This window comes from Panthera tigris, chromosome A3 (assembly GCF_018350195.1).
Source record: "Panthera tigris isolate Pti1 chromosome A3, P.tigris_Pti1_mat1.1, whole genome shotgun sequence".
Lineage (NCBI taxonomy): Eukaryota > Metazoa > Chordata > Mammalia > Carnivora > Felidae > Panthera > Panthera tigris.
The window spans coordinates 116293706-116320994 of record NC_056662.1 but is presented as its reverse complement, the minus strand read 5'-3'; the positions used below and the strand labels follow the sequence as shown (position 1 = coordinate 116320994).

The 27289-nt window shown below is 37.4% G+C and overlaps 2 protein-coding genes across 7 annotated transcripts in view; one reads left to right on the top strand and one right to left on the bottom strand.

The window, feature by feature from the left end:
- The window catches only part of SPDYA (speedy/RINGO cell cycle regulator family member A), a 37035-nt gene extending 26803 nt beyond the window's left edge, over positions 1-10232 (top strand). For 5 of the 6 annotated variants that reach the window (XM_042982252.1, XM_042982250.1, XM_042982254.1 and 2 more), the window contains 2 exons: positions 2572-2860; positions 9589-10232. In XM_042982252.1, coding sequence (XP_042838186.1) covers positions 2572-2860; positions 9589-9677 — 378 coding nt within the window. In that variant the 3' untranslated portion in view covers positions 9678-10232. Of the gene's footprint in view, positions 1-2571; positions 2861-5401; positions 5467-9588 lie in introns of all 6 variants that reach the window. The other variant, XM_042982251.1, reaches the window with a different exon arrangement.
- On the bottom strand, positions 9884-22377 carry TRMT61B (tRNA methyltransferase 61B). Its single transcript, XM_042982249.1, is given in 8 exon segments — positions 9884-9976; positions 10063-10140; positions 10848-11074; positions 11755-11846; positions 16795-16985; positions 19910-20012; positions 21380-22242; positions 22245-22377. Coding segments are annotated over 8 exon segments (1731 nt in total). The 3' UTR covers positions 9884-9932.
- Between the last annotated feature and the right edge of the window lie 4912 nt (positions 22378-27289).

Genomic DNA, 27289 nt, shown 5'->3' with positions numbered 1-27289 from the left:
AAGATCTTCTACAAAGCAAAGGAAACAATCATCAAAACTAAAAGGCAACCTATGGAATGGGAGAAGATATTTGCAAATGACATAGCAGATTAAGGGGTGGCATCCAAAATCTATACTTATCAAACCCAATACCCCAAAAACAAATAATCCAGTTAAGAAATGGGCAGAAGACATGAATAGACATTTTTCCAAAGAAGACATCCAGATGGCTAATAGACACATGAAAATATGTTCAACATCACTCATAAGGGAAATAAAGTGTGCATGTGCGCACACACACACACAATGAGATGCCACCTCACACCTGTCAGAATGGCTAAAATCAACAACACAGGAAACAACAGATGTTGGCGAGGATGCAGAGAAAAAGGAACCCTATTACACTGTTTGTAGGAATGCAAATTGGGGCAGCCACTCTGGAAAACAGTATGGAGGTGCTTAAAAAAGCTAGAAATAGAACTACCCTAAGATCTAGCAGTTGCACTATGAGGTATTTACCCAGAGGATACAAAAATATTGATTTGAAGGGGCACATGCACCCCAGTGTTAATAGCAACATTATCAACAATAGCCAAATTATGGAAAGAGCCCAAATCAGTCCATCAAGTGATGAATGGATAAAGATACACAGTGGAATATTACTCAGCTATTAAAAAGAATGAAATCTTACCATTTGCAATGATATGGATGGAGCTACAGTGTATTATGCTAAGTGAAATAAGTCAGTCAGGAAAAGACAAATACCATATTATTTCACTTATATGTGGAATATAAGAAACAAAACAAATGTAACATAGGGGATGGGAAAAAAAAAAAAGAGAGGAAGGCAAACCATAATCTTAAGTATAGAGAACAAATTGAGGTTGATGTAGGGGAAGTATGTAGGGGATGGGCTAAATGGGTGATGGATATTAAGGAGGGCACTTGTGATGAGCACTGGGTGTTATATGTAAGTGATGAATCACTAAATTCTACTCCTGATACCAATATTACACTATATGTTAGCCAACTAGAATTTAAATAAAAACTTGAGTGGGGGGGAACCTGGGTGGCTCAGTCACTTAAGCTTCTGACTTTGGCTCAGGTCATGATCTCATGGTTCATGGGTTCGAGCCCCACATTGGGCTCTGTGCTGATGATGCAGAGCCTCCTTGGGATTCTCTCTCTTTCCCTCTCTCTCTGCCCCTCCCCTTCTCTCACTCTCTCTCTCTTTCTCTCAAAATAAACTTAAAAATTTTTTGAACTTGGTAAAAATTTTTAAAAATAAAAGATATGTAACTGTTACATGTTTGTTGAAAACTTCTTTGAAGGATTTAAGTAGATTATAAAATAATTCACTAAAGAAATTAGCCTAGCTAGCATTCTTTAGCAATTATTTTGGAGGAGGCCACCGGTACTCTGTTTAAGCAGACTGGTTTTAATCAGGGGGTTTTAAGGTTTTCTTTTCATTTCTAAGTTTATTTATTTTGAGAGAGAGAGAGAGAGAGAGAGAGAGAGAGAAAGTGGGGCAGAGGCAGAGAGAGAGGGAAAAAGAATTCCAAGTGCAAAATTATCAGTGCAGAGCCTGACGTGGAGCTCAGTCTCACAAACTACAAGATCACGACCCAAGCCAAGGTCAAGAGTTGGACACTTAACCAACTGACCCACTAAAACAAAACCTAAGGTTTTCATTTTTAATAGCAGAAGCCTTTCTTTCTTTCCAAGCAAAATTTTCAAGAGTCCCCACAATTCCCTTCATATGTTGGGAAAGTACCTATATATGACTATCATTTGCCAGCTCCTTACTATGTGATAAGGATTTTACACATATCTAACCCGCCGAAAAGTCCTGTGAGGCAGATAGTATCCTCATGTTAAATATATAGAAACTGAGCCTCAGAAAGTTTAAGTAACTTGCTCAGTATCCTACAGCTACCAATTGGCAGAGTCAGGATAAGGAAATAGGTCTATCCAGACTCCAAAGGCAGGATTTTATTTAACCTTAGAGAACAATGCCCAACATGTAGTGAAGAATCATAAGAGTTTTATAATTAATTGTTCATCTAATCCTTGCAACAATCCTCTAACGTAGACAATATTATTCTCTCCATATTATGGATAAGGAAACTGAGGAACAGAGAGGTTATGTAAATTACCTGTGTTATTTGCCATTTCCCTTGCCACAATTGCAAACATGTTAAGATTAGCCTAACGTATAGTTAGAAACCTCAACAATGTTATTTTTGACCCAGTATATTCCAGTTAAAAATTATGTGTCATTTTGGACTAACTGTATTATCTATCCCAAACTTAGAATACTCAGAATTGAAAAACCTAGAAGGTTGCTTCAGTCTTATTTCATATTTGAAATAAGTACTTTGTCAGTTATTGTCTTTAGGATCTAAGCAGTGAATCACTTTATAGGTAGTGCTGTCTTATCTGGAGATGCCTTTTTTTTTTTTTTTCCTTAACATCAGTAACTTAGATTTTTAGATCTAGTTATAGAGCTAGCTGTGAGTTTTAATTTTTGTATTTAATTTTACCAAATTTTCAAATCTTATTAAAATTCTAAAAGGAAGCTTTCCACCGTAGGTTATGGCTATTGCCCCAACCCATTATATATGGCAGCGGGAACGCTCTGTGCATCACAGTGGAGCTGTTAGAAACTACAACAGAGATGAAGTTCAACTGCCCCGAGGACCTAGTGCCACCCCAGTAGATTGTTCACTCTGTGGTAAAAAAGGAAGATATGTTAGACTGGGATTGTCTTCATCATCTTCATCCAGTGATACAGTAGAGGTGATGGAGAAACATTCTCAGGAATCACACAAGTCAATGGACATAGTAGTCAATCCTTCTCAAGCTTATAGCTATTCTCAAGGTATGATTTAGTAATATGTCAGAATTAGATTTATGCAAGTTATTAACAAACCTCATTTATTGACCTGTAGTCAGTTCTTACAGGCAGGGGTACATAGTAATTTATATATCACATTATGAGTGAATTAGTATTGAAAGTTTTCTCCTTTTCAGTTACTATTTGTCTTGTGTCAGTATCTGTTTTTGTGGTAGTGTACCTAAGCTAAAAGATTTTTAATGTGACTTATGTTACACTGAAACCTAACACACCATGGGTCTCAAGTATTTTAAAGTATTAAGTATTTGAAGAGCCTGAAGCATTTTCTATGAAATGTTTTGTTCAAAAGAAGTTTCAAGAAGAAAATAAATTTACTTGAAATCTCACCAGCTTTATCAGTGATTAACTACTGGTTTTCTTTTATATACTTTTTAAAATTGAGATATAATTGACACAAAATATTGTATTAACTTTAGGTGTACAATATAATGATTTGATATATTGCAAAATGATTACCACAATAGGTTAACATTCATCACCACATACAGTTTTGTGTGTGTGTGTGTGTGTGTGTGTGATGGGAACTTTTAAGATATACTCTCTTAGCAACTTTCAAATACACAACACATATTGTGAACTATAGTCACCCTGTTGTTCATTGCATTCCAGGATTTATTTATAACTGGAAGTTTGTATCTTTTGACCACCTTCACCAATTTTGCCCACCCTGCATCCCTGCTTCTGGCAAACCAATCTGTTCTCTGTATCTAGTTCATTTTTTGGTTTAGTTTTGTTTTTAGATTCCACATGTGAGATCACATGTTATTTTCTTTTTCTGAAGTATTTCACTTAGCATAATGCCCTCAAAGTCATCCATGTTGTCACAGATGGTAGGATTTCCTTACTTTTTATGGCTGAATGATATTCCATTGCATGTATGGGCATGTGAGTGTGTGTATCATTGTGATTTTTTTTTACATACAGCATAAATGCTTTATTAATAATCACAAATCTCATTGTGGTTTTGATTTGCATTTCCCTGACAATTGGTGATGCTGAACACCTTCTTACATACCTGTTGGCTATTTGTATGACTTCTTTGGAAAAATGTCTATTCATTTCCTCTGGCCATTTTATTTGGATACTTTTCTTTTGAGTTGTAAGAGTTCTTTATATTTTTTTGGATATGAATGCTTTATCAGAACAGAATGGTTTGCAGATATTTTGCAGATATTTTCTCCCATTCCATAAGGTTGCCTTTTCATTTTCTTGGCTTTCTTTGCTGCACAGAAACTTTTTAATTTGATGTAATCCCACTGTTTATTTTTGCTTTGTTACCTTTGCTTTTGGTGTCAAATCCAAAAACCATTGGCAAGATGAGTATCCTTCCATTTTGGTCTAGTTTTATGGTTTCAGGTCTTACATTCAAGTCTTTAACCTATTTTGAGTTGATTTTTGTGCATGGCATAAGATAGCGGTCTTCATTTCTTTTGCATGTGACTGTCCAGTTTCTCCAACACCATTTATTGGAGAGACTGTTTCCACTTCTTGGCACGTCTTGTCATAAATTAATTGACCATATATGTGTGGGTTTATTTCTGGGCTCTCTATGCCATTCCATTTCTCTATTTGTCAGTTTTATGTGAAAATCATAGTTTTGATTACTATAGTGTAATATTATACACTTTCCTACTATTTAAAAAAAATTAGAAACATACTATATCTAGGCCTGCTTTTTTTCACTTACCATAAAGCATTTCCCCATGTCATTAGTCTTTGAAAACCTGATTTTTAATCATGACATGGTGTAAGTATCATAATTTATTTGCACATTTCATTTTTGTTGGTATTTAAATGGTTTTGCACAATGATATATTAGTTAGAAAATAATCATATGAACTGGAAATACTTTTAGTCGACCACACCATAATTTTCATTCAAATTATGTTTATAAAGGTAGAGTATTTCTGACATTTGAAACCGAGCCAGAATAATATTCTACCAGCAGTGATCCTTTTTACTTCTTATAAAGCCTTTTTTCTAGATTTTCATCCAAGATAGGACTGACAGATTTCTTATAGTTCTGCCTAAATTCTATAATGAACCTCCATTATTTCAGAATATCACGTATTTATTTTTGCTATATCCTTATGAGATTAATAGTGGCTACTGAAGTTTTAGTAAAAGAGAAACTAAACTCTTAACACTCTTCAGGGTAGGGATCACACCTCAGTCATTGTTTCATTCCATGGCCATAGTAAATCACTAAACAAATTTGACAGTATAGTCTCTTCCCTTGCAACACCTCCAAGCATAATTTTCATTTGTTCACTTGTATCTTAAGGTAAGTTGGATCTACCATAGGCTAAAGTATAAAATAAAAATTGCCTTTTAACATCTTTCCCTTCTATACCAGCAACTTTTACCTACACTTTTTGGTTCTTGTAATAGGTAAGATTTACTAGATGTTTAAAATGTTCCAGGCAATATGTTAAACATTGTACATTGATAATTGCAATGTTCACAGCCAACCCTATGATAAATACTATTATCTCTACTTTGCAGATAAGGAAACTGAGACTTAGAGAGGTTAAATCATTTGCCCAAAGTGGAGCGACATTTGAACCCAGGTCTGACTCTAGACTACAGCCTGAATTTGTAACTATTATGCTCTGCTGCCCCCTTTGATGAAATCTTACCTTTGGTGATGAAAATAAGCTGCCACAGAAGTCTTTTAGCAAACTAAGGACTAAGGAAGTGGTGAAAGCGTTAAGAACCAGCCCTAATGAAAGGTTGTATGGAGTGAATTGGGAGAGAATTCCAACCACAATTTGAACAAATATTTATAGAAAGCAGAACACAAGCAGTTATGGTTTACTCAAGCTAATCCCTGTAGATATCAAAGAGTAGTAACACTCTCTGGGGTGCCTGGGTGGCTCAGGTGGTTGGGCGTCCAACTTCAGCTCAGGTCATGATCTCGCAGTTTGTGGGTCCATGCCACATGTTAGGCTCTGTGCTGATAGCTGAGAGCCCGGAGCCTACTTCGGATTCTGTGTCTCCCTCTCTCTGCCTCTCCCCTGCTCGCAGTCTGTCTCTCTCAAAAATAAATAAACATTAAACAAAAAAAAAAGAGTAGAAACCACAGTGCACCCAGGGAGGAAGGGGCTCTGCCAGCTGGCTTGCTTTGAAGCAAAAGCACAACTTTGACAGATGGTGGGTGAAAAGTGGAGCACTTGACTTAAGGGAGTTGTAAATGGAACTGTGCTTTCATTCTGTCCCTGGAGGAAAGTCCTGAAGCCCTGGTTTAGGATATATACAGATCCTATACAGGAAAGAACAAGTATTTACTCATTACTGTTTTATTCAGAATATTAAAGTTAAATGTAAAAGCTTTTGTTTCAGGATGGCATTTTCAATGTAAATTTTCGATGTAAAGAAAAATTATTAATCATACACTTGACCAGGAAACATATACATTCATTTTCCCTCAATAGGCTTAACTGGGAGTGAGCTCAGTAGGGGTGTGGGGGCATTCAAGGGTAACACAATGTTATCAGGAGCAGTGGACAGTGTCTTACTGCCTCAGCAGCTGATTTTTAGTGATGAAAAAACAAACTCAGAAAAGTCACAATTGTAAGGTAAAACAACAAAACCAGTAAGATGGGACCCAATTCTATCTGAATATGGCCTATTTTAATACTAAATGACACTTTACCTTAGGCATTTTTAAGCCTTGGGACACCTAAGTTAATCCCTCTGAAACATGAATATGCAGAGGACTCCTCAGATTTTAGAGTGAAGCCAGAGGAAAAAAGCAATATATCAAACCTTATTCCTGGATCACAGAGACACGCATGGGACAGTACAACTGTTATATAATCTAAAATCAAGTAATTTTTCCTCAAAAAACAAATCCTTATTTAGTTGAGTCACTACAACTGTTCTAGTCCTACTGGTTTAAAATCCTAATACCTAATAAAGGCATAATCAGTGTTTGTAAATTAATGATGTAATAGGGCAATGCTAATTATATAACATTTAAGAGTACAAAAGACTCTAGGGTGAGAGACTTTTTAGAGGCTGTTGAAGGCTTTTTAAGGAAGTAATATGTGAACTGAACACCAACTAAGTCCTGTTTTGCCCAGCAAAGTAAGGGGAAGGGCTTCTGAATAGCAGATAAAAGTTTGAAAGCATATACTCTCACTGTCTCGATAGCCAATGAATAGCTTATCTAGTTATTCCTTCACAATATTTTTTAAATCTACCCTTTTTCCTTACCTCATGGTTATATACTACAACCAATCACCTCATAATGTATACCACGTGGTACTGTGAAATTGCTGATTCAATTGTTTTTTCCTTCCTTCAAATACTCATAGACACTACTAACAGACTAACTTAAAACAGAAAAATCTCCTTTTACATGACCAGAGAACCCTCAGGAGTTCCCTACTGCCTCTGAAGTAGAGTTCAAACTCCCAAGTCCCCCACAGTCCAAGAGCTGTATGCCTAAATTTCCCCCCAGAACAACCAAGTCAACAGATAAAAACAATACATGATCAAATGTAGGTTTACAGCCATCAGCACATTTTTATTGACCATTAGTGGGTGGAAAAGGTGGGATCTCTGGAAGGTACTAGGAAGACAACGGAATCAGTCACAAATCTATAGGAGTTTACAGTATGAGAGATGACAGCCAGACACGAATTTAAGAAAGGTTAACTTTAAAAGAACACATCTGTAGGCGGTGCGTGTGGCTGGGTCAGTCAGTGGAACATGAGACTCTTGATCTCGGAGTTGTGAGTTCAAGCCCCACAATGGGTAAAGAGCTTACTTTAAAGATAAAAAAAATAAAAAAGAACACATCTGTCCCATAAGCAAGATTGTTAACATGCTTAGTGTTCAATGGAGACATGGAGAAAGGGCTTAAGCTGGACTTTAACCATATAAATAAATGCTAATTTGCTTATGTAGTTTGGTTTTCAATTCATCTTAATATTTATTAGAATGGACACCGTTAAAGACATCTTGTTCAATTCAACGTCAATAGTTGAATTGAGCGCAGTGTACTGAACAGAAACTATTCTACGTGAAATAGGAGTAGAGGCACAACTTTTCTTTGCTTTTAAGCCAGCCCCTTCTCCAAGTAGTACAATTAGAACTTGCATTTAAAACAATACATGAAGAATTTCACTACTGGTTAAACACAGGACAGAAGAAAAAGGCATGTTCCATGATAGAACTTAAAATTGTACTTCAGGGGTGCCTGGGTGGTTCAGTCAGTTAAGTGACTTTGGCTCAGGTCATGATCTCGCAGTTTGTGAGTTCGAGCCCCACGTTGGGCTCTGTGCTGCCAGCTCAGAGCCTGGGACTTGCTTCAGATTCTATGTCTCCCTCTCTCTCTCTGCCCCTCCCCTGCTCACACTGTGTCTCTCTCTGTCTCTCAATAATAAATAAACTTCCAAAAAAAAAAAATATACTTCAGAGCTTCTATGTATCTGAAGTGTTATGAAAACTATAAAGCCATTATTACTCTATGAGTGTTTAGATAGTTACCATAAAGAAATATGACATCAGAAGACTAATCTGCTTATATGATTCAGTCTGTTCCCCAAATACAATGAGAGTGATTTTTTTCCAAAACACAGATCTAAGCATGTTAACCCTCACTTCACTAAATCCTTCAATGAGACCCTATTTTTCTTAGGATAGACAAGCTTAAGAGGTCTAGAAGATCCTGCATGACCTGACCCCTACTTATTTTTCGGGTCTCTTTCACTCAACCCCAGCATCACTGGCCTTTTTTGTTCTCATTTTCCCTGCTATAGTTAACTTGTACTTACCATTCAGGTCTCAGCTCACTTGTCACTTGCATAGGTAATTACTTGGCCAGAGCAAAACCTCTATTGTAGTACTCTGTACTTCTTTGGAGCATATAACAATTTTCTATTTGTGTGATTATTTAATGCCTAGTTAAAGTTTATGGTCTAAAAAAGCAGAGATGTTAAAATTTTCCAAAAAAATGAAAAATATGTAAAATGTTATTTAGAATATTTATTATTTTAAATAGCCTAAGGGATAAATCCAGGAATAGCAGCATTTATCCTCTCAGGTACTACCCTTTAAAAACTATAAAACATTGGGGCGCCTGGGTAGCTCAATTGGTTAAGCGTCCGACTTCGGCTCAGGTCATGATCTCACAGTTTGTGAGTTTGAGCCCCCATCAGGCTCTGTGCTGACAGCTCAGAGCCTGGAGTCCGCTTCGGATTTTGTGTCTCCTTCTCTCTCTGCCCCTCCCCAACTCGTGCTCTGTCTCTCAAAAAATAAACAAACATAAAAACTATAAAAACCCATATCTAAACAATAACCTAGCCACTCTACGTTTTTGTTTATCTGTAGAATATAGATAACCTTAAAGAAAAGCTACAGCTATTAAATGAAAAAACATTATAAAGTTTAAAACAATGTAGGGTACCTGGTAAATGCTAAATAACTGATGCCTATGAATAATAAACCCCTAATTAATTCTGATGTTCTTTCAAACAAGTTAAAATGATTCTGATAAAGGAGTCAATTGTTACATCTTCTATTACAGTTTTTAAGATGGTTATATGATTCTTATCAGTTTTCCTATTATTTACTATAACCCAGATTTCGCTACTTTTTAAGATACAGACAAGCCATTAAAATATGTACTTAAAATACACAAATACATTAAAATTTATCTTAAAATGCGTATTTTATTTTGGTAGCCAACGACCATCAATCAGACAAAGAAAAGAAAACTAATTTTATGAAGAAAGACAAATCTATGGAGTGGTTTACAGGAAGTGAAGAATGAAATGGCTCAACTAAACCAACTTGGAATCATTAACTACAAAATGTCAAACTACAAGACAAGTGTCAAAATGGGACATTTAAATTGTTTTGAAATGTTACACATCTTCCTTCAGCTTTTGTTATTTTTTGAAATTATATGTAAAAGTTATACAAATCATATACAAAAAATTTCAATCTATGAAGGTAGTGTTTTGCAATATAAAGTTCTATTTTGATACCTTTCCTTCTTCACATCAGTTGCTATCCTCTGAGGTACTCAGTTAAGTTGTGGTTTAAACTTCCTCAGCTTGACAAGAAATGCTAATTTAAGGAGAGAGAAAAAAAGTAAGGTCATTACAATAATTAGAAGAAAACACCATTTAATATGACCTGAAAACATCACTCACCTGTATGACCAGTTTGCCAGTGTATAGGTCTAGCAATATAGGGAAATGATCCATATGGAAAATCCGAATGTGATTCTTCTGTTGTAGAACAAAATATATATTATAAGCTACATAAAATATGTTATAATTTGCTCACAAAACTGTTAAAATACAAACTACTGTTTCTTTAAGTTTTTTCTCTCAGACATTTTTTTCAGCATTTGTTTTGGAGCTACTCTGCCAGTTATCTTACAAAACAATTTGAAAAGGATTAAATGATAAACTTGTATATGGTTTTATAACCAAATGGGTAAGCTTATATATCATAAATCAATGGATATTTGAAAACTTGTTCAAGAACTAAATAATGTGTACATACAATAAGGACCTAAATTTAGTTCTTTGACAAATTCTAGCAGTGTCCAGAAGTTGCTTTTTGGAATATTAGCTATTTGCATATTAGGTCCTATTCTTTGCCTTCAGTAATAATCACTGATCTAAATTCAAAACATCCTTTAGTATATTTAAAGTATTTCATAAGCCAACCTCCTTGATACAAGTAAAATACAAATATTATAAGAAGTTCAATTCTTCAAAGGTATCAGAGTTTTACATAAAAGGCAAAAAAACATTACTCTGTCCCTTAAGAGATTTTAATTTAACAAAGAAATAGTACATTTCATCTTCTCTAGGGGGAAAAAAAAACCCAAATCCCTGAGAAACAGCTCTGATTATTGGTCAATACACTCAGGAGCCTATTCTCGATTTATTATTGCAAACACATATGAAATAAAATTGAAGCTTACCATGGTCATCCTCTTGAAACATCTCATCTTCAATGCTAACTTTCTTTTGAGAATGTAATTGTAAATCTGTATTGATTTTAGGTTCTACTTTTTGAGGTAAAGTTCCATTTTTCTGTTTTGCAAGGCAAACCAACCAATCTCTGACAATAACTTCACTTATCTTTTCACATGTAAGAGCAAGTTCACAGATGCGAATTCCATCTAAAAGTTCAATAACCTGTGTGATGCTTTTAGAAAAGTGGAAAAAATGTACTTTAAATTTCTACAAAAATAGTAACTTTATACTTAAGTTCACTATATCTCTTGACCCAAATTCAAAGGCTATAGTTAAATGAAGGGGGAAAAACAAATATGCAAATTAGAGCACACAATAAGCAATTTCATAGAAAGTAAAAAAATACAGAGACCATAATTTAACATTATTGTTCACAATACACTTTTAAAACTTTTCTTCTAAATTGCCAGAAGAAATACACATCTTATATTACCATTTAGGTAAAGGATGATTTAAACAGCAATATAAATTAATTGGGACATATGTCATTTCGTAAGTTTTATGAGATGACCTATATACCTAATTCTAATTCAGTTACAAAATGAACATTTTAACCAAATACTTAAGACAAAATAAAAGTGTATTTAAAATCACATTACAGGGGCACCTGGGTGACTCAGTCGGTTAAGTGTCCGACTTCAGCTCAGGTCATGATCTTGTGGTTCTCAAGTTTGACCCCCGTGTTGGGCTCTGTGCTGACAGCATGGAGTCTGCAGCCTGCTTCAGATTCTGTGTCTCCCTCTCTCTGCCCTCCCCTACTCAGGCTCTGTCTCTCTCTCTCTCTCTCAAAAATAAACATGAAAAAAAATTTTTTTAAATCACATTACAAAGAAAAATAGCCACATTACTCACTTTGCTAGATATACAGCACATATACCACCCTGTTTAAGATTTGGATATAAAACAGGCAAAGCAACTTGAGGATTCAACATATCCAAAGCAACCTGTTGAGAGGAAAGCAAATCAGACTGAGTTTTTTTTAAACAAAGCACAAGTTTTCTTTCCTTACTGTGGTATAATGATACACTTTAGAAAGCGATTACCCAGTTACAGTTTTCATTTTTTAAAATACAATACTATTAACTATCATTTTGCTGCTCCCCCCCCAAAAAGCATATTTACTGTTACAGAATTCGTCATAGTACTTGACTATATGAAAATCATAATGGCATGTCTTACGCTTGGCAGTACTGATAATACAGGAATCTTTCTTTAGCTGTATTTCATATACACATATGTATACAAATACATACTTTATAAAGTTTCACTCAATACTTTAATTCAGCTTTTGGCAATAGGAATTCACATGATCTCAAATATGTATTTTTATGCTCAACAGGAAAATTATGAATATTAATTTCAGAGATTCTAAAATGTAAGAATCATGTCCCTTGTTTATTTATTCTTTATTCAACTGCAGACTGTAAGGCTATAACTCACAAAAGCTGTTAAATGAATTCAATGAATAAACGAAATTTTTAAAAATCACTTAAAATAAAATAGGGTCAAAATACAAAATAAAGTGGCTTTCATTGATGGATAACTCTGAAAGCTAAGGGTAGTTGGTACAACAACATATTTATTAAATTAGAAATTATTCCATTATTTGTCTTTTTTAAATGGCATTAATGGTTCATCAATCATTATTCATTCACCAAATATTTACTGAGCACCTTCCATGTGCCAAGCATTTTGCTCAGTAATAAGAAACTCTGTTTCAAGAGAACATATATCCTAATAAAGGGATAGACATTAAACAAAAATCCAATAGATATGTAAATCAGAGGAGGATAAGTGACAAGAAGAACTATAGAATCATAAAGCAAAGTAAGAAGGATACAGAGTAACAAGGAAAGGAAATGCCATTTTATATATAGGTTGGTCAGTAAAGAGACCTGAAGAAAATCATTAAGCTTACCCTGTGGAAATTTAGGGGGGGAAGTATGCTCCAGATGTAAAGAACAGCAAATACAAATGTTCTGAGGCTGTAGGATACTTGGTGAATCTGAGAAGGCCACTGTCACTGCAGTGGAGACAAAAGGGGGAAATGGTAAGAGAAGAATTCACTCACAATTCAGTGGCATGAAGTACATTCGGACTTATTAAATCCATACATAGAGAAGATGGAGAGAGGGCAAGGAAGGATGAGGACTTGCAACAAGCAAACAGCATTGTATGCCATGAGCGGTATACATTTTGAAAAGGTAGAGCCAGTTGCAATTAGGATTGGTTGTGGGATGTGAGACAAAGAGGAATCAGGATGAATCCAGTGTTTTCAGCCTAAGCCACAGAAAGAATAGAGATGTCCTTTTCCAATGAGGAAAATGATGAAGACTATGGGAGGAGCAGGCTTGGCAGAAATAATCAAGAATTCAGGTTTGGATATGAGTTTAAAATGCCTATTAGATTCCAAGGAAAGATCCCAGTGACTGAATCAAAGGGTCAAAACGATGAACATTAATGGGTTTCTCTGGGTGTAGTTTGTCTATGTTATTGACGGGACCAAAAATCAGACAACCAAGAAAACTGCCAATCCTGTTGAATACTCTCTTCTCAGTGAACATTTCCATCTAGTCACTCAAACCAGAAACTTGTTGGGAGTCATCATTTTCTTTACCTTGAACTCTCTTTCGAGGATCTGTGGAGTTTGACACTTCTGTTTGGATTAAAATTATCCAGCCCCACAAATATACCTCTGAAGTATTGTTCAAAGTCATCCTACTGCTAATGCCTTAGATCAGGACCTCATTGTATTTTGTTGAAACATTACAATAGCTTTCTACATAGACTCACAGCTTCCGTCATTGCACCACAATTACTCTAAAATAGAAGAGTACACTTATCTTGATGAGTAGTAATACATGGAATTGCTGAACCACTATATTGTACACCTGAAACAGATCACTGTAGGTTAACTACACTGGAATCAAAAAAAAAAAAAAAAAAAAAAGAATTACTCTAAAATGGGAATTTGGACATTCTGCTTCCCTATTAGGAACTCATCGGTAGTGGGGCGCCTGGGTGGCTCAGTTGATTAAGTGTCTGATTTGATTTCGGTTCAGGTCATGATCTCGTGGCTTGTGAGTTTGAGACCCGCATCAGGCTCTGTGCTGACACCTCAGAGCCTGCTTGAGATTTTCACTCCTTTTCCCTCTCTTTCTGGCGCTCCCCCCACCCTCTCCAAAATAATAAATTAAAAAAAAGAAAAGAACTCATCAGTTGTTCCCATGACCTGTAAGATAATGTCCATATGCCCTAGCTTGATACATACATAAGTGTTCTTCATTATCTAGCCCCTGATGACATTTGCAGTTTCATCTCATGACACCTAATTTCTACAGTCGTGGTATTCCACACTTGTGAGTCTTTCCAGTAATTGTATGTCTATCTTCTAGAATGAAAGCTCCTTTAAATGCATACTTCATTTCTGTCTTAGCATAGTACATTGCAGTACAAAACAGGTCTTTAATAAATGCTTATTGTATCAAGAAACAGTGGTTCAATAATTCAGAGAATGATGATAATCCCCCAGTTAGATGAGTAAGGTATACATATTCCAGTGAAGAAGGTGACCTTTGATCTAAACTTTGAAGGAAAAGTAGAATTTAAACAGGTGAGGAAAAGGAGAGAAATAATAAGATGAAAATCATAGCTAATATTTCTTTAATGCTTACTATACATGAGGCACTGTTCTATGCACTTTATATGAAGTATCTTATTTAATCCTCAACAACTCTATGAAATAGGAAATATTGTTATCATTCCTGTTAATATGTGAAGGGACTGAGGTACAGAAAGATTGAAGTAACTTACCCAAGGTCATCTTGGCTATTATGGGAGCCCGAGTGAACCAGGCTGAGTGGACTCCGAAACTTATTTCCCTCTTCCCCGTTCCCTTTCTCTCCTCAGAGATAATCATTGTCCTGAAGTTGGTAATGTTCCCAAGTAATTTTATACTTTTACAACATATGTGTATTGCTACAAACGATACATGGTACCGTTTTACGTAGTTTTAAATTTTACATATACACACATTTTTTATAATGCTTTTTTCACTAAACATCATGTCTTTGAGATTTACTGATGTAAATATAATACACTATTTCACTATGTTAAATAATACTATTTTTAGTATCCCATTGTGTGCATTCCCCTTCTGGTGGCTAGGCTTTTTAAAATTTGTCAAAAATATTTTATTAGCCATTTTTTCTCCTTTTGTTCTCTTTGTGGTTTTCCACCTTTTTTGTTCAGTTTAGCATCATTTCGGATGGCAGGAGTATGACTCCTCCTATATTTCTCATACTGATAAACATCTGGCACTATGCTCAAGAGTCCGCTGAATAAATCTAGTAAGGAATATTCTTTCTTTTAGATCAAGGATGGTTCAGCAGGTTTCCAAAAAGCTTCAATGATATCATTAGAATCCTTGTGTGTCATGATCATCAAACAAACTTCTGATGACCAATTAACCTCCCAGGTATCTATGACATTCTTATGGATAGCCTAGGTAGAGAAAAAAAAAATTGGGGGAGGGGGGCCCTTACTGAGCTGTAATATGCAAAACAAACAAGGATAAAGAAAAAAAACTGTATGGGGCACCTGGGTGGCTCAGTCGATTAAGTGTCTTGACTACAGCTCAGGTCATGATCTCATAGTTCAGAGTTCAAGCCCCGCATTGGGCTCTGTGCTGATAGCTCAGGGCCTAGAGCCTGCTGCAGATTCTGTGTCTCCTTCTCTCTCTGCCCCTCCCCCATTTGCACTCTGTCTCTCTCAAAAACATTAAGGGGAAGAAAAAAAAAAACAGAATTGTGGTCCTTGTGTCCAGGATCTGTGTCACCAAAACTATAGACTTTAAGAACGTTAGAGATAGGAACCAGTCTTGATAAAAATCTCATTTTTCAACCAGTTTCCCTCATAAATGTCCTAAAGTAATCCAACTTTCCAAAAGCCAATTAAGAAAAGCAAAGAAGACTCCTTACCTAGACCTCAGTCTGTAGTGTCAAGCTATGAAATGATAATGGAATCATTAAGGATAAGGTAACTTATTCGAATTCTGAGGGGCACCTGGGTGGCTCAGCTAGTTGAGCATCTGACTTTGGCTCAGGTCATGATCTCATAGTTCATGAGTTTGAGCCCCATGTTGGGCTCTTTGCTGACAGTTCAGAGCCTGGAGCCTGCTTTGGATTCTGTGTCCCTCTCTCTCTCTGCTCTCCCCAGTGCTTTCTCTCTCACAAAAATAAACATTAAAAAAAATTTTTTTTAATAAATAAAGAATTCTGAAACTCTGAGGCCACCTAATACCTCCACGTCCCACATCTCCACCATCACTGGTCACAGCCTAAAATATCATCCTGTCATCAACTGTCCTTCTCCCCTAACTGAACCTCCCAGTGCTCCTCCTTACAAATCCATCCGCTCCACTTTCTGGAGCTGTGTTCATAACAAATGCCTCTGTCCTCAACATCTTTAATGAGCGCTCATCTACATCCTGACATTAACCGTCCAAAGATTCTTCTTGGCTATTCTCTCACAAATGGAGGCTATTTATTCCCCCAAATCTCACAACGTGAAGTCAGGCACTAGGATCAATATGCTTCCAATGCTGCTTCCAAATTATTATTCCTTTATCCTGGAAATGCTGAAGTTCATGATATTCAGTCACTCCTCTTCGTATTTGGTTTGGTTATTACTCCACATTTATTAACAACTTTGACATCTGATTCAGTATGTCTTTCTACTCTAAATCCTATCATGATATTAAAGGAAAATATTCCTCCTACAGATAGAAATGGTGCAAATAATGAAGGAAGAGCCTTCCGTATAAAGTATGATGCCTGTTTTCTTTGTAGTCAGTATTAGATAATATCATAGCACCCACTTTAGAAAACTTACCGCATCAAATGTTAAAGATTTTATATCTTCAGTTGCTCCTGAAATATCCTTATGAATAAAATTCACATTGTCTGGCCACTCTTCTACATGACTTATTTTCCATGAATCACACCAGTTTTTATAATTCTTCTTAGCCAATTCAAGGTGGTCTTTTCGTATTTCAAAACTGAGGACTTGTCCTTGTGATCCCACTTAATTAAAAAAACAACTTATGATATTTCATTGTATTTATTAGTTCATAAAAGATTATAAAAACTTATTTTGCAAAGGTAGTACATGGATGTGAAAAAATAATACAAATAGTGCATGGTGTAATATAAATAATACAAAACTCTCTATCGCATCGCAGAGCCTTAATCAATCTTCTTCAGAGGCAACCATGTTACTTTGGTTACCTACTTTACCATGTAAAGTGTCTCTCGCTGTTTTTAACACACATTAAAACATACGTGTATTATATATACTGTCCCATGCTTACCTTCTTACTTACCAGTGATATTTCAGTGATTAATGATCTACTACATTCTTTTTAAGAGCTATTATGTTCCATCGTATGGCTATTCCATAGTTTATTTAACCAATCACCTACTGATGAACATTTAGCTTGTTTCTAGTCTTACGCTATAACAAACAATACTGCAATGAAAATTATTTTCCCTAAATCTTTGTATTCATGAAATGACAGTCCTAAAAATGAAATTGCTAGCTCAAGAGGTATGTGAATTTTTTATTTTGAAAATCATTACAAAATTATCCTCCAGAAAAATGATACCAATTTACACTCTACCAACAATGTAGTAGAGTGCTTATTTCTCCATACTTTCTTCAAGAAAGAGTTTTCAAACTTTTTATCTGTGTCAATCTAAAAACTGAATATAGGGGTGTCTGGATGGCTCAGTGCATTAAGTGTCTGACTTTGGCTCAAGTCATGATCTCGCAGTCTGTAAGGTCAAGTCCTGCACGGGGCTCTGTTCTGACAGGTCAGAGCCTGGAGGCTGCTTTGGATTCTGGTCTCCCTCTCTCTCTGCCCCTTCCCTGCTCATGCTCTGTCTCTTTCTCTCAAAAATAAACATTAACAAAATTTTAAAAAAGGAAAACAAGAAAATATAAGTAAGTAAAAACTGAATAACTTATCACTGAAGTTATAATTTACATTTCTTTAGTTATGGATGAAGTTAGGCCTTTTATTTTTGTTTTAGTACAAGCTTTTTTTTTTTTTTTTTTTAACGTTTATTTTTTTAGAGAGCGAGAGTTAAAGAGCAACCAGGGGAGGGGCAAAGAGAGAGCAAGACAGAATCCCAAGCAGGCACCACGCTGTCAGCACAGAGCCCAACACAGGGCTCAAACTCACAAACTTTGAGATCAAGCCCTGAACCAAAACTAAGAGTTGGATGCTTAACCCACTGAGCCACCCAGGTACCCCAGCCATTCATACATTTAAAAGAGATTTGTATTTTTGTGTGTGTCTGAAAAACTTTTAAACTGTTTACCATGGTAATAGTGGAATTTCTGCAAAAGACTAATATGTATTTTAATTTACAGCAAAAATTTTCCACCCACCTCTGTTTGAGGTGATTTGAATATCATTTGGAAGCTGTCCCACATCAGTCTGTAGTTTACTAATGGAAAGTTTAAATTTATTTATTTATTTATTTGTAATGTTTACTTATTTTTGAGAGAGAGACAGAGCATGAGCGGAGGAGGTGCAGCGAGAGAGGGAGACACAGAATCCGAGGCAGGCTCCAGGCTCTGAGCGTCAGCACAGAGTCCAATGTGGGGCTCAAACTCACAAGCTGCGAGATCATGACCTGAGCTGAAGTTGGACGCTTAACCAACTGAGCCACCCAGGCGCCATGAAAACTTTAAATTTAAAAAAGAAAAATTTTTTAATGTTTATTTATTTTTGAGAGAATGAGACAGAGAGAGAGAGAGAGAGAGAGAGAGAGAGAGAGAGCGCGCGCGTGTGCACGCGTGAGCGAGTGGGGGAGGGGCAGAGAGAGAGAGAGGCAGACACAGAATCCTAAGCAGGCTCCAGGCTCTGAGCTGTCAGCACAGAGCCTGATGCGGGGCTTGAACCCACAAACTGTGAGATCATGACCTGAGCTGAAGCTGTATGTTCAACAGACTGAGCCACCCAGGGGGCCTCTCTAATGAAAAGTTTAAATTCAAGGATGTCTTTTGAAATGTAACTCCAGCTGCAATGCATCATGTTCTCAAAAGATAAAAATGAGTGATAACAATAGCATAAGCTAAACAATTAGAAAAGAAAATTATGGAGAAAAAAATCCATCCCAAAAGTAAATAGCAATAATTTGATCACTCATAGTTTGGGATTATTCATGCCATGACACTCCTCTGATACTATAGATGTTAGAAATATGGGCACTCCTCTCATAAATTTTTTGTAAATTCACTCTATCAAATGCCTTTAGGAATCAGTCACTGTGAAGAAATTACTGCCTTTACCTATGTACAGAAAAGAATCAAACAAAAGATTTGAGGAGGCCAGAATGAATTTCCTGACCTTGTATAAACTGGATTATGTTTGTATGTGATGGCATTAGGTCAAAGAACAAAAGGTTTAATTCAGTGTATTTCTATCTGTACTCTTTATAAAATCTACCCATATACACCTTCAACAGCTGTAACAAAGTTTATTATTTAAAAAAGAATGCAGGAGGATTATGAGCAAGAGGAGACATGAGGAGGTTTCTGTGATGCAGCAACATTCCTTGTCTCGATCTGGGTGATGAGTACTTGATATGGTTACTACATTAAAAATTCTTTGAAGTCTACACACTTATGATCAGTGCACTATGGCTACGTTACATCCCAATAAAAAGTTTAGTTTAAAAAAAAAAAAAGCCCTAAAATACATGGAGGGAGCAAGAGAAAACACAGAAAATGGAGAGAGGGTTACAAAGAGAATGACTAGAATGAACGTACAATATGGAAAGAAAAATAGTTGCCTGCATTTAGTTTCAAGGAGAATGCTCTTGATCACAAAGTTATGTGAATATTTTCTAAAACATCTTCATTTTACTTTCTGTTATTAGGAAAGATCGAACATTTTCTTTGCCCATCTAAACCCTGCTCATTTATCCCAATCTCTTACCTGCTTTGGATAAAAATAAGCTCATTCCACCAGAGCCTGAGCCAGCTTCCAAAACAGTATCACCTGGGTGGATGTCCATCATCGACAGTATCATATTCATATCCTATGATTGAAACACAGTATAGGTGGGGGCGCCTGGGTGGCGCAGTCGGTTAAGCGTCCGACTTCAGCCAGGTCACGATCTCGCGGTCAGTGAGTTCGAGCCCCGAGTCGGGCTCTGGGCTGATGGCTCGGAGCCTGGAGCCTGTTTCCGATTCTGTGTCTCCCTCTCTCCCTGCCCCTCCCCCGTTCATGCTCTGTCTCTCTCTGTCCCAAAAATAAATAAAAAAAAAAAAAAAAAAAACAAAAACGTTGAAACACAGTATAGGTGACTCAGTGACCAATAAATATGTACTAAGTACACACTCTTACCAAACACTGTGTTGGACTCAGAGAAGAAAGGTGTGAAAAAAAAGGATTAAACTCTGGTCCAGTCTACCAAGAGCTTATATTTTACTTGATGAAATAAGAGATTCAAGAATTGGTTAGTAAATAAAGCAGCACTTTAGCATAATACCAAAATTACAGACATTAAGTAACAATAGGAGTTCAAAGAACAGAGAAATCAGCAGAAGGCCCTCACTTAAAAGACGTAGAGAATTTAAGGAAACAATCATGAAGTAGAACCGGTATGACCATGATTAAAAACTGAAATAAACCACTAGCAATGGACGATTATGATAAAACTAACAAGGAACCCTAAGAAGTTCATTTATTTATAAAGAATATCTTTTATGTTTAGTGTTCAGTGTCAAATGTTTTAATACAAAAATTTTTTCTCTAAAGAGAAAAAGCATTACCCCTAGTAACATGGCTTATTAAATGATGATTAAAATACCTCCATATGGTACTAAAAGAGTTGAACATTCTCCAGTCCTGAATTTGCAAACTTAATGGTTATGGGAAACAAATGTAAGTACTTATTAGTGCCTCGTTAGTCCACATTACTCTGTATAGTTAGTCAATATTCTTTTCACTTTGCAGATGAGAGAACTGACACTCCGAAATTAAAATTAAAGGTGACTGTTTCCTCCTAAAATTAGCAATCATAAGATATGCAAAATTCATATGCATTGTTTCATTTTATTATTATTTTTTTAAGTCTGAGAACAATTTAAATGTTCTGAGATGTGCTTTTTTTTTTTAATGTTTATTTTTGAGAGAGAGAGAGCATGAGCAGGGAAGGAGCAAAGAGAGGGAGACACAGAATCCAAAGCTGGCTCCAGGCTCTGAGCTATGAGCACAGAGCCCCACGCGGGGCTCAAACCCACTACCCCTAAGATCGCGACCTGAGCCAAAGTCGGAGGCTTAAACCGACTGAGCCACCCAGGCGCCCCTGAGATGTGCTTTAAGTACATGAATCAGGACTGCAGTTCCGCATCCGTTTTGTTCTTTCTGGAACCAGCACACACTTAATTCCCACCGCATTACCTTCGGATATGTTATGGCAGGCCCTCTTTTCATCAGTAACACATAGTCTTCCAACGCCGGCCTCCTCAGCATGAAGTGCTTCCCAGAGGAACTCCTCAGTATCTGGCCGGGAAACTTCCCCACGATCTCGCTGAACGGGACTGTCCCCCAGCTACTATTTAAGTGTCCGGCGTTACTCAACCTAAATAATTTTTTAAATTGTGTTTCTCTCTTCCCCGTCTCGGCTAAGATCAGCTCCCCAGCGCGAAAGGGCCCCTCTCTGGAAGTCGACCGGGAAGAGGAGCCATGAAGCTCTTCTACCTCGGTCCCGGACTGGGCCAGGGAGGGCGGCAAGGGACCCCCGGCTCCCCGGTGAGCGGGACCGGGCTGGCCCTGGTCTCCGCTCGAGTCCTCGCGCTCTTGAGGGGGTGACTCCTCTCGTGGCGTCGGCAGTCTGAGGCTTTCCAGCGACGAAAAACGTCTGGTCCCAGTGCCTCGGACGCGCGGAGGGAGAGACGGGGGCGACTCTGTGCCGGGGGCTTTCCTCCGTGCCGCTCCGCGCCGTCCCTCTCCATCCCGTGCGTCTCTAGGGGAGGATTCGCAACACAGTGACCGGGCTGTCTCCAAAGGCTCTGGCCCAAGGCCGCGCAGGAAGGAGAAGGTCGTGAGCCCAGGCCATCTCCGAAGGAGCCGCAGCCGTACGAGGCCCTGACCTCGCCGCGCGGCTGGCAGCATGGTCTCCGGCGCAGGCGCCGTCGCACACAGTGACGTGAGGCCGTTCGAGGCCCTCTCGCGGCCACACGCGCTGACGCAGCCGCCGCTGAGTATCCGCAGCTTCTTCGCAGGAAGAGCTCTGCGACTGCGCGTGCGTGCAGAGGGGCCGAGGAGGCCGAACTGGGGGTGTCGGGGCCCCCGGCTGTCGCTGAGTTAACTGTCTCTGGAGCGAGTCGCACTCCCGCGCGGGGGCCCATTTTCCAACTCGGAATGTGGGCCGAGTAAACAGTTGACCGCTGACCCATTCCGCCAGCCTCACCCCGGGGACAGGAAGCTTAAGAGAGACAAAAGCTGTCAAAGCGCTGTGTAAACTGAAGTCCTGCACCAGCGTAGGCTCAGTAGCCTTCAGGAACACTAACGTCACCTGGTCACCCCCAAGATGTCGGAGGAAAAAGCCCAGAGATGCGTTTGGCTGGCGGCGTTTGGACCGGCCATCCGCTGACCCGCGTTCTTTCCCTGCCCGCGAAGTCCCACCCCCTCACCCCCAACCCTAGCAAGTCCCTTGGACCGGGCTCTGACCCTCTGCATGCCTGCCCCAGGCCCAGGGAGTCCCGAAGGGCCGATTAAAGTGATAGTAGTCACTGTGTGCTTATTTAGCAGAATTGTTTTTGATAATTAAAATATAACAGTTAATTATGTTACCACCCCTAAAACTAAGTAGAATCATCTTTAAGGGTGGAAAAGGTCATTGCTAAAATAGGGTTGTAGGGTACAGGGGTATTACAGGCTGAATTTAATCCCTTCAGGATTCATATAGCGCAGTCCTAATCCCCAGTACCTCAGAATGTGACTGTATTTGGAGATAAGGTTAAAGAAACAATTAAGTTAAAATGAAGTCACTAGTGTGGGACCTAATTCACTATGAGTGGTGTCCTGACAAGAAAAGGAGATTAGAACACAGGAACTCAGGGAAGACCAGCTAGACAGGCAGCAGATGTCCATCTACAAGCCCAGGAGAGAGTCCTCAGAAGAAACCAAACCTGCCCACAATTTGACCTATGTGTTCCAGAACTGTGAGAAAATAAATTTCTGTTGTATAAGCAAAAAAAAAAAAAAAAAAAAAAAAGCATCGACTGGATTTTTGGATTCTTTTTTATTGGATCTCTTTAAAAATCATTTATTCAGGTTTTGGCACCCTACCCCAAAAGAGTGAAATAAAAATAAATTTATTTAATCCTAAAACCAAAACAAAGCCAGGAAAAGGTTATCTTTGGAGTCCAAGGTCGAATTTGACATTAAATGTCACTAACTTGTTTATTAATTCAGTTGGTAAAAGTTTACTGAGGGTTTGACAATACCAAGCATGTTGGATATTTTACTGATTTAACTTTACAACAACACTGTGTTAGAAATAAGTATTCCTCCTTTATGCATAAGAAAACTGACCCAGGGAGGTTAAATTATATGGGCAAGGTCCCAAAGCTGACAAGCGGCATGACAGGGTTTCTGACCTAGGTCACTCTGCTTCAGCAGTCCACGCTCTTTGTACTGTAACACCCCTTCCCAAAAACTGGTCAACAGTACAATTGAATTTAGAATTCAAGTCAAAATATGCTCAAAAGGCTATGAATTCAGTTTCAGTTTGATAAAAGAAGTCTTTTTGTTGCTTTTGAAGATAAATTAAAACTTTCTAAACTGTGCTTTCTAAAACATCAGCCACCACAAACTCCATTATCAGGTTTCTCTCTTTCAGTCCTAAAAATGAATAAAGAAACTGCTCTGACCCTCCACCCAACTGTTCGTCTCACTTCTGTTTTTTATTTGTTTGTTTTGATTTGCTTTTAAGGAAGTTTTCTTGTTTTGTTTGTTTGTTGAGAGAGAGAGAGTAGGGGGGCGGGGAGGGAGAAGGGCAGAGGGAGAGAGAGAATCCTAAGCAGGCCCCACACTCAGTGCAGAGCCCCACTTACTGCTCTCCATCCCATGACCCTGGGATCATGACCTGAGCCAAAATCAAGAGTTGGACGCTCAACTGACTGAGCCGCCCAGGCACCCACCTATGTTTTTTAAGAAAGTTTCTATGATTTTAAGAAATCTTTTTGTCATTACTCCCAAATGAGGGCCTGGGTTGGCACTGTCTGAATCCTAAGCCCTACTAATGGTTTTAAAATTTATCATTCCTGCTTTATTATCTCTTAAAGATGATTAAATTGTATTTGGCTGTTATCTCAGAAGGAGTAGGGCTTGGAAAGAAGAAGATATAATGACAGAATGTGGGAAATAAGTTTACATATCTTTGATTGCTAACATAAACTGTAAAAAGCAAATAGCACCCCTTTTTACTATTTGAATAAGACACGATGTTATAAATCTTTGTCGTACACACATCTAATGAAATACATTAACATATGTTGAAAAATACAATTAATCCTTATTAATTGATGATCTTTCAGAGCATTTAAGCTCTCAAAAAGTCACTATGCGTGCCTTTCTCTTTTTGACTATCCTTTTCCCTTTCCTTCCATCTTCTCTAGGAAACTGTCAGCCTGTACTCTGAAACTATAGTGAGGCATCATCAACTCATATTTATAAGGCCAGTGTCATTTAGTCAAGCAATTATTTTAAAGTTCAAACAGCTTTCAAGGAGTACTGTGGCTGATGGCTAACATCTTAAAATCTCAAGTCAAATTAGACCATCAGTTCTAATTCCACCAATGTTCTCCTCTACCTCTTTGAGTGTGCTTCTTTCCTCTCTTTTGTATAATTTTCCCTCATCCTTCAGGTATCAACCTCACCAGAATGGTGGCTTATAATAACTCCAAAACACTGGGAGAAGTGACTCTCCTATGTGCTCCTGGTATATATCCTGTCTTTAGACCAAACCCTGCATTGTGCATGTCAGATTAAATAAGATCACTGTTTATTTACCATTTCTGAAGTTAGAGGATAAGATTGTGGAGAGGGTTGTGTCTAACTCATCATTATAATTCCATTGCCTGTTATAGTGCCTGGAACCCAATGTGCCCTCAATAAATATTTGTTGAATAAATGATTGAAGAAAGTAGGAAATGAGAAAAACAGCAGCCCTGATACCTAGGTGCCTATACTAAATAATTCAGCATGTAAATATTGTCCAAATATATTTAATAGTTGTATGTTTTATTCTGTATCTTTACATGTACTTAGCTTTTACTAGAACTGCTGAAGTTCATGATTTTTTTAAAACTGATTTTTAGCAAAACATAAAGTATCTAAATCTGAGAATATAACTGCTTTTCTCTTGCTTTTTCATGTGTTTCCCCCTGTTGCTGCTGAACTTGAATCTGGATTCTGTAAAACTCCTCTAGGATATACTGTTGTGTATTCGAAATTGAAGGAGTCAATTGAAGGAGGTCAAAAGATACAAACTTCTAGATATAAAATAAATAAATCCTGAGGATGTAATGTACAACATGGTGACAATAGTTAATATTACGTTGCATATTTGTAAGTTGCTAAGAGAGTACATCTTAAAAGTTCTTACACTGTCTCGATATTGTAGCTTTATTCTAAATTTTGAAATCAGGTAGTAGGAGTACGCCAATTTGTTTTTCTTTTAGATAATTGCTTCACTTTGCATTTCCATATAAGGATTAATTTACCAATTTCTACAAAAAGTCCAGCTAAGGAGCACCTGGGCAGCTCAGTCGGCTAAGTGTCCAACTCTCGGGTTCAGCTCAGGTCATGATCTAGTGGTTGTGAGTTCAAGCCCTGTGTCAGGCTCTGTGCTGGCGGTGTGGAGCCTGCTTAGGATTCTCTCTCTCTCTCTCTCTCTCTCTCTCTCTCTCTCACCCTCTCTCTCTCTGCTCCTTCTGCATGCACACTCTCTCAAAATAAATAAAAATTAAAATATTCCTGATAAGATTTTTGTAGGGATTATTGAATTTACAGAGCGAATTGAGTACAATTACTATCTGGACAATATTGAGTTTATCAATATTGAGTTTATTGAGTTCATGAATATGCAACGTCCTTCCCTTTATTCAGGTCTCCTTTAAGTTTTCTCAGCAATTTTTTATACTTTTTAGAATACAAGTCTTGAACTTTTGTTCATTTTCCCCCCAGGTATTTTTTCTGTTGCTATTGCAAATGGAGTAATTCTCAATTTAATATTGATTGTCTATTGATAGAATGTAGACATACAATTGATTTTTATATGGATCTTGTATCTTGAGACCTTGCTACATTGATTTATTAGTTTTAGAATTTTTTGAGGATTCTTCAAAATTTTCTATAAGTTATCTGTGAATAAAAATACTTTTATTCTTTCCTCTCCAATTTGGATGGTATTATCATTATTATTATTAACTTTATTGCAATAGGTGGAACCTTCAGTAAATATTGAATAGAATTGGTCAGAATGGACAGAATTAACTTGTTTTCAATCTTAGGAGGAAAGCATCAATCTTTCATCATTAAGTATGAAGTGAGCTGTAGGTTTTTTGTAGATTCCCTTTATCAGATTGAGGATATTCCTTTCTGTCCCTACTTTGTTAAAAGTTTTTTTTTTTTTTAATTATCAATCGGTGTTGGATTCTGTTAAAATCTTTTTCTTTATCAAAAAATGTTTTTCTTTATCTTTCAAGATTATCATGCATTTTTAATCCTTTATTCTGTTAACATGGTATATTACAGTTATTGATTTTTGAATGTTAAGCCAACCTTACATTCCTGGGATAAATCCCATTTGATCATGGTCTTTAATCTTTTTTATATATTGCTGACTAGATTTGCAAATATTCTGTTAAGGATTAGAGACTGATAGGATCTATCACTTTGTAGGATAAAAAGAATTAGTTAAACGTTGAATTGTTAGTAAGTTCAATGAAGGCCTGGAATTGGGGCAGAGAGAGGATTAGAAGAGCTTAAATTACAGGCAGAGCAAAAGAGCAGGACCTATAACAAGAATGATAAGGGCAGGAAACCGGAAGCAGGTCAGGGTTTAGTGATGTTTGAGACCATCCACAGTGAATGATGATATTGGGGAGGGTGACAGGGACCAGATTACAGATTGTCTTGTAATCCATATATATTAAACAGCATAGAGTTTCTTCTGTAGGTGCCAGCAAGCTTGTGGAGGGTTTCAAGTGGAGAAGTGGAATGGCCAGGTTAATAATCTACAAAGATCGTACCACTGAGACCAGCGTGGAGAAAGGGAGTCTAATACAAGCAGTGGTGGCA